An 8,689-nucleotide genomic window follows, 5' to 3' on the forward strand; every position below is an offset into this window, starting at 1 on the left:
TCATCCACTATTGGCAACCATGCCTTCAGCCATCTAGGCTCCAAACACTGGAATTTTATCTCTAAGCCTTCCTGCCTCTCCAACTCTCTCTTCTTTAAGACACTTCTAAAAACCTACCTCTGACCAACCATTTAGTCACTTGTCACAATATCTCCTCCTTTGGCTTGGTGTCAATTTTTGTCTGATTATGGTCCTGTGAACTACCTTTTCCTACATTAAAGACATGATATAAATGCAAGTTGCTGTTGTTGTTGTTGTGAACACGCACACTGATAAATATTCGATACTGAAAGCATTAGGAAATCTGGAGTCCTTTTTTTTTATGAAGCTGCAGCTTCTAAGGTACCCCACATTTGACTCCTCATATCGACCTAATAAAATGTAAGTTTCAGTCACGTGAAATTGGATGAAATAGCTTTTGGTCTCTAGAAATACTTGCAAAAGATTAGATAACTAATTAATATTTTTTGCTTCAGACTTGAGAAGACACAGTCTTCTTGAAAATGTTTAACATTTACTTTGGCTAGGGAAAAAGGCAGAAGAATAATGGTGCTTCATTTATCACTATAATGAGCTATATGACTTGAGATCACTTTATTGTCTACAAACATGCAACTTGCCCCTTTTGTGTTGATTTAAGTAAATTAAGAGGCGTCTTACAGTATATTATTATTATGTTGTACTTCTGTCATTTCCACCCTGCCACAGCACTGAAATAGCCCTAATCAAAGTCACGAAGGACATTCTCTGATTGTGAGCATGGTGCACTATTCCTCCATCTCCTTCTCTAACAACTGTTAAATTTTCAAGGGATGTCATCAGGCACCATGAAATAAAATAATTTTGTACGGCAACTTTACGGATTGTTCAGATGACTCACGAACCATTCAGTTTTGCCTATTTTGTGATCCTTCCCGCACCCCTCAATTACTGCTTTCAAGTTACTCCACTATTCTGTTCTAAACTGCTCCACAAATACTTTACCTGCTACATAATATCATTTTTGTTTTAAAATCTTACCGTAGTCACCGGCCTGAATATCTGAGTTGGTGGCTGCCTAGGAGTTTCATTGAAAAATGGCAGTGCACGGAAAGAGGCTTCAGGCTCTCTTGGCTGGGCCTGGGCAGAAGCTGAAAGTGGCTGTGATACCGGGACAGATTTATTAGCAGTTGTCCTCTGGCTCCTTTCAGCAGCAATTAGGTCTCTAATTCTTTGCAGCTTTTCTACTGAAGCATTTTTAGGAAATACAAGGTGGGTTTCCTCCTGCAGAGTTTGAAAAAATTAACCATAAATAAAATTCTAATTATAATATACAAGGAGTCACCTGTAACCCTGTAACATATTTTCATAAGAGTACAAAGTGTAGATTTTACTACAGATGCTGATATAACTGAATATGCAATTTAAGCAATTTGCCTGTTTACTCGCACCACCCTCCAAGAGAACACATGCATGTAAAAAAAAGTTTCACGTCACCCCTTTAAAATGATCCTATTAAATAAAAATATGGGTTGCTGCTTTGGACATTAATACTATTTATGGATTTTGAAAGATAAACTGATTTTTAAATCATCCTTATTGCTTACCAAAGCCTTTTCATCATTCAAATTAATTCATTCAATTATTCTAAATCACAGCACATGGTACTCTAGACAACAATGTACAATAGAAGACAAGGAACACAAATGTATAGTGTTGCCAGAGTTTTGCAGTCTATATTGTGTTCCCTCGCTTGGTTCCATTCTTGCCTAGCCAATCATAGTAACTCCAATAACGGCTTCTTTTCCTGCCCCCGCGGATCTAGCCTTGGCCTCTTCCTCATCTATGTACTGCCGCTTGCTGACATCATCTGCAGATATGTGTTCAACTTCCACATATACGCTGATGATACCCGGCTCTGCCTCTCAATTACCTCTCTTGATCCCACCTCTGCTTCTGTTGTCAGACTGCTTGACTGATATCTAGTCTTGGATGAGCTGCAATTTTCTCCAGTTAAACATTGGGAAAATTGAAACAATCATCTTCAGCCACCACTCTCCCACCACATACTCTGTAAACCTGTTCACCGATTTTATCCCTTTCCCTGCCCATTGTCTCAGGCTAAACCACACTTCACAATATCAGCACCCTATTCAAACCGAGCTAAGCTTCTGACCCCAAATACTCCAACACCAAGACTACTTCCACCTCCAAAATGTTGTAAAAGTTGTTTTTTGGAGAGATAGTCACAGAAGTTGGCAATCAATGATGAAAAAAAATGCTGGAGTTCTGAGCTGTGCTTCTTTCATGGACTCTCCACTATCCACCAGATGATCATAGTCAAGAATGAAACTGAAAGAATGGGTTAGGCTGAACAAAAATATTCAGGCACAGATCAGATATAAACAGAAGTAATGGCTGTGTTCATGTTTTGGCAATGCTGGGTTCTCACCAAACCATGAGAGTTATGCATAGAATAGTACATATAATGCCATGCATCAGGAATTTAAGTTACTAAGAAAGGTTAAGGAAGTTGGACTTGTGTTTTTTTTGAAAAAACAAGACCTCAAGTTTTGACCATCATGATAGCATGAAGGGAATGGATTAGGCAAATTATTCACTTTGGTAAAAGGTTTAAATACCAGTGGACAAGTTAAAAACTAAACCGAAAGTTAGGCAAAGTTTTTAACTTTCACACAAAGGGTAATGAACTTGAACAAGTTACTAGGGAAGCTCACTGAAGCAGATGGCATAAATGTAGTTAAGAGACAATTAGTTGCATTTCTGGAGAAGTAATTGAGGAATATGGTATAAATGTGGGAAGGTAGAAATGATCAAAAAGGGACATGGGTAGGCCCGAAACTGTTCAAGCGGGATGCTAGCACAGGGAAAATGGTACAAACAAGTAGAAGGACGTTCATCATGATGGAGTCTACATCCAGGCAGCAATGGCAGAAGCCTAGCCTCCATTAACAAATGTTAATCTGTGGATTGGCCTAGACCAGACTCCTAATATTTTATATCCTGAGAGTAAAATTGAAATTATTGGTGCCAAATTCCAACTAAGGTTGGGAGAACTGAAATTTACGCCAGAGATCACTAGATCTTGTGGGCACCTTTATTCAAGGTCAGCGGCGGGTGCTGTCGCTTCACCACTGACTGCAAATTCCAGGCCAATGTTGAAACAGAGGAGGAACTTTATCCTGCAAACATGCCTGGGGTGTTTGAGGTAAACAATAGGTGCAAAATGTTCCCTATCTCACTTTAACATCTCGACCGCCCCCCCCCCCCAAAATTACATCTCTAATAATAACTATACATTACCTTTACTTTAATTAAAAAGTATTACTGTACCTCTTGAAATCCCATTTCAAAGAGACACTCAACAGCTCCCTTGACTGGCAGCAGTCTGTTTGAAAAAGCTTGATTTCCAATCTTAATTGACTTGTATCTGTCTTCATTTGGGTTCCTGTTAAAGACAGAGTATCACTTGACAAAGTACTGAAAGTATTTAACATATTTCTCATTTGAAAGACTTGCATATATATAGCGCCTTTCACATCCACCGGACATCCCAAAGCACTTTACAGCCAATGAAGTATTTTTTGAAGTATAGTCACTGTTGTAATGTCGGAAACACAGCAGCCAATTTGTGCACAGCATGCTCCTAGAAACAGCAATGTGATAATGGCCAGATCTGTTTTTAGTGATGTTGATTGAGGGATAAATATTGGCTAGGGCACATTTGACTGAAGAAAATATTTTTTCCCCAAAGAGATCACACAGTACTTATGATTCTTGGTATAGTATCTGATCGTCCATGGCATTACTTAGGTTGCCTGGGATCTGCAGCAGGCAGTAATATTTATCTGCTAATCTGGCCTGCCTTTTTAGTGCTACTGCTCAGGTACTGTACTCCCTGTAGAGAATTTGTCAGAGCCTGAACTCAATTAGAAGCCCATTGTTATTGTTGACAGTTTCTCTGGATTGGTAGCAGTTTGCCTTCTCTCCTTAGGGAGTGACACGTTATCTCAAGGTTGGAAAAAACAGCAGGAATCAACTGCTTCTCTGTCTTTTTTTTTTAATTGTTCAATTGTGATTTGTTGGTGTTTTATACAAGTATAACATCTGGACTGTAATGGATCCTATAAAACTTGCTCTCCTGTGGTGCTGTTCGCGGTGAATCGGACGATATGTTGTTTTATAATAAGGGTGTTATGCATAAAATAATACAGTATTAGGGACACTGAATTACTGTGACATTACTGTGAAAAATCAAAAGTGAAAATACTCAACTGAAGAGAGCCAATTTCAATGATTTGTGAAGGGATCTAGCACAGGTGGACTGGAAACAAAGATTGGCCAGGAAAACAGTAAATGAGCAATGGTAGGCCTTCAAGGCACATAGTTTGGTTAAAAAGCGAGATATTCCCATAAGGAGGAAAGACGGGGTATCCAAAGCTAGAGCTCCCTGGACGATAAAGGAAATAGTGGTTCAAAATAAAACAGAAAAAGGAGGCTTATGACAAATGTCAGGTACAGAATAGTCAAAAGCTAGGCAGAATAGAGAGAGTACAGGGGAACATTGAAAAAGGATACAAGAAGGGCAGAGAGAGTATGAGAAGATTAGCAGGCAACATAAAAGGGAACTTAAAAATATTTTATCAACATATAAAAAGTAAAAGGATAGTTAAAGGAATGGGTGGGTCGATTAGATTCAGATTAGATTTATTTGCCATATGTAACAAGTACAATGGAATGCTTGTTCCCCGTAGGGACGCGTCAGCTATACATACAGCGCCGCATTCAGAGTCAATACAATGGCTTCCCGTGGCAGTGGGAGCACGATGTCCCTCAGCCACCCCGTCCTCCTCTTCACCGCGGCCTCCTCCTCACTGTTGCCGGCTCCACGTGTGGTGGCCTGCTTCTCCCGCTCTGGCCACCATGCCCGGCTCCCCTCCTCCCATCCGGACTGCGAGTTACCCGAAATGGAGCTGCCGGCCGACGTGCTGCAGCGTGTCGGGAGTCTGCTGCTGCTGCTCGTTGCGCTGCGCTCCTCTGCCCGACTCGCCGAACACATCGTCGGGATGTGAATGCTCCAATGCGGCCTCCTCTTCACCGTCGCCGACTCCACGCCCCGGGGCCTACTTCTCTCTCTTCACGGGTCGGCCTCTGGCCGCCATGCTCAGCTCCCCTCCTCCCAGTCGGAATTCCTTCCCGCCGAGGAGCTGCCGGCCGATATGCTCCAGCGGGTCGGCTTGGCTGCTGCTGCTCACCGCGCTGCGCTGCCTCTGCCTGACTCGCCGAGCACCTCACTCCGGTTGCGGGAGCGAGCGGCGAGAGCTGGCCGCCCGAAACAGGGAGAGCAATCTCAGCACCGGACCGTCATGGCTGCCATCTTGACTTAGGAACACAAAGGAAATCTTCTTGTGGAGGCAGAGGGCATGGCTGAGGTACTGAACTTTTTATTTGTTTATGGGATGTGGGCGTCGCTGGCAAAGCCAGCATTTATTGCCCATCCCTAATTGCCCTTGAGACGGTGGTGGTGAGCTGCCGCCTTGAACCGCTGCTGCCCGTGTGATGAAGGTACTCCCAGTGCTATTAGGGAGGGAGCTCCAGGATTTTGACCCAGCGACGATGAAGGATTGGCGATATACTTCTAAGTCAGGATGGTGTGTGACTTGGAAGGAAACTTGCAGGTGATGGTGTTCCCATGCGCCTGCTGCCCTTGTCCTTCTAGGTGGTAGAGGTCGCGGATTTGGGAGGTGCTGCCGAAGAAGCCTTGGCGAGTTGCTGCAGTGCATCTTGTAGATGGTATACACCGCAGACATGGCGCGCTGGTGGTGGAGGGAGTGAATGTTTAAAGTGGTGAGTGGGGTGCCAATCAAGCGGGCTGCTTTGTCCTGGATGGTGTCGAGTTTCTTGAGGAGCTGCACTCATCCAGGCAAGTGGAGAGTATTCCATCACACTCCTGACTTGTGCCTTGTAGATGGTGGAAAGGCTTTGGGTAGTCAAGAGGTGAGACACTTGTGACTCCCCAAAGCCTTTCCACCAGGAGTACTTTGAATGAGTACTTTGCATCTATCTTCATAAAAGAGGATGAAGTTAATGACCCGTATTTTCCGATGCCTACGGGTGTGTATGCGCTGTGTACACACCCGTAGGGACATCGGAAATGCCGGTTTCAGGCACGTGAAGCGCATTCGCTGAAAACTGGCATTTCTGATCTGTCAAGAATGCTCTTGACAGGTCGGATGCCTGCCCTGGAGAAGGGCCTCTGCGGGCAGAGTTCCGCTTTCTGCAGAACCTCCGCCCGCTGAAAACCCTTAGAAATCTTACGCCTGGTAAGCCTGTTTGGCATAAAAATAAAACACAAAAGGTGACTCAACCGTGGCTAACAAGGGAAATTAGGGATAGCATAAGATCCAAGGAGCGGACATATAAATTGGCCGGAAGCAGCAGCAAACCTGAGGATTGGGAGCAGTTTAGGATTCAGCAAAGGAGGACAAAGGGATTAATTAAGAGGGGGGGAAATAGAGTATGAGTGTAAGCTTGCAGTGAGCATAAAAACTGACTGCAAAAGCTTCTATAGATATGTGAAGAGAAAAAGATTGGTGAAGTCAAGCATAGGTCCCTTGCAGTCAGAATCAGGGGAATTTATACTGGGGAACAAAGAAATGGCAGACCAATTAAATACATACTTTGGTTCTGTCTTCACAAAGGAGGACACAAATAACCTCCCAGAGATGTCGGGGAACATAGGTTCTAATGAGAGGGAGGAACTGAAAGAAATCAGTATTTGTAGAGAAATGGTGTTAGGGAAATTGACGGGATTGAAGGCTGATAAATCCCCAGGGCCTGATAATCTACATCTTAGGGTACTTAAGGAAGTGGCCCTAGAAATAGTAGATGCATTGCTGGTCATCTTCGAAAATTCTATAGACTCTGGAACAGTTCCCATGGATTGGAGGGTAGCTAATGTAACCCCACTATTTAAAAAAGGAGGCAGAGAGAAAACAGGGAATTATAGACCGGTAAGCCTGACATCGGTACTGGGGAAAATGCTAGAGTCCATTACAAGAAACTTTCTGATATCCGGCACTGACGGGACCGAGCTGGTGCCGTACCATCAAAAGTGCCGGACATTCCAGCGTTAATGTTGAAACATACGGAACTGAAAAGCTCCGTGTGAATCAACAAACCCTGTTGCTTAGCAACAGCTTCTAAACAGTCGGCTGCAGCTGCAAGCGTCTCTAGCTGAAGCTGTTGCTATAGCTACAGACCTTGCAGTGCCTGACTGGGGAAAAAAAATGCAACGAGAATTTTAAAAAAACTTATAGAAAACGGCTCCTGATTTTTGCTGTTAGATCGAGTATTCCGGACATATAACCTCTGGATAAACCAAAGTTTCCTGTATAAAAGATGTAATAGCAGAGCACTTGGAAAACAGTGACAGGATCAGACAAAGTCAACATGGATTCACAAAAGGTAAATCGTGCTTGACTAATCTACTGGAATTTTTTGAGGATGTAACTGGTAGAATAGCTAAGGGAGAACCAGTGGATGTGGTGCGTTTGGACTTTCAGAAGGCTTTCGATAAGGTCCCGCATAAGAGATTAGCGTGCAAAGTTAAAGCACATGGGATTGGGGGTAAGGTACTGACTTGGATAGAGAACTGGTTGGCAGACAGGAAGCAGAGTTGGAATAAACGGGTCTTTTTCCGAGTGGCAGGCAGTGACTAGTGGGGTACCGCAGGGATCGGTGCTAGGACCCCAGTTATTCACCATATATATTAATGATCTAGATATATCTCCAAGTCTGCAGACGACACAAAACTGGGTGAGCGTGTGTGCTGTGAGGAAGATGCAGAGAAACTCCAGTATGATTTGGACAGGTTGGGTGATTGGGCAGATGCATGGCAGATGCAGTATAATGTGGATAAATGCGAGGTTATCCACTTTGGTGGCAAAAACAGGAAGGCAGATTATTATCTGAACGGCACTAGATTGGGAAAAGGGGAAGTGCAACGAAACCTGGGTGTCCTTGTGCACCAGTCGCTGAAGGTAAGCATGCAGGTGCAGCAGGCGGTTAAGAAGGCAAATGGTATACTGGCCTTCATAGCGAGAGGATTTGAGTACAGGAGCAAGGATGTCTTGCTGCAGTTGTACAGGGCCTTGGTGAGACCACACCCTGAGTATTGTGTGCAGTTTTGGTAGCCTTATCTGAGGAAGGATGTTCTTGCCATGGAGGGAGTACAGCGAAGATTCACCAGACTGATACCTGGGATGGCAGGAATGATGTATGAGGAGAGATTGGGTCGATTAGGCTTATATTCGCTAGAGTTTAGAAGAATGAGAAGGGATCTCATTGAAACTTATAAAATTCTAACAGGACTAGACAGACTAGATGCAGGAAGGATGTTCCCGATGGCCAGGGAGTCCAGAACCAGGGGTCACAGTCTAAGGATAAGGGGTAAGCCATTTAGGACTGAGATGAGGAGGAATTTCTTCACCCAGAGAGTGGTGAACCTGTGGAATTATCTACCACACAAGGCAGTTGAGCCCAATTCATTAAATAAATTCAAGAAGGAGTTAGATATATTTCTTAAGGCTAAAGGGATCAAGGGATATGGGGAGAAAGCAGGGACAGGGTACTGAATTTGGATGATCAGCCATGATCTCATTAAATGGCAGAACTGGCTCGAGGGGCC

General features: G+C 43.8%; 1 protein-coding gene across 2 annotated transcripts in view; it reads right to left on the reverse strand.

Moving 5' to 3' along the window:
* The window catches only part of ngly1 (N-glycanase 1), a 66,981-nt gene that overhangs the window by 56,484 nt on the left and 1,808 nt on the right, over nucleotides 1-8,689 (reverse strand). For both annotated transcript variants that reach the window (XM_085988538.1, XM_085988537.1), the window contains exons 2-3: nucleotides 3,334-3,448; nucleotides 1,021-1,263 (exon numbers count right to left, since the gene is read on the reverse strand). In XM_085988538.1, the coding sequence (XP_085844664.1) occupies nucleotides 1,021-1,263; nucleotides 3,334-3,448 (358 nt within the window). The remainder of the gene's footprint in view (nucleotides 1-1,020; nucleotides 1,264-3,333; nucleotides 3,449-8,689) is intronic.

Source organism: Somniosus microcephalus, chromosome 5 (assembly GCF_052327205.1).
Source record: "Somniosus microcephalus isolate GS21.2 chromosome 5, FLI_Smic_1.0, whole genome shotgun sequence".
NCBI classification, from domain to species: Eukaryota; Metazoa; Chordata; class Chondrichthyes; order Squaliformes; family Somniosidae; genus Somniosus; species Somniosus microcephalus.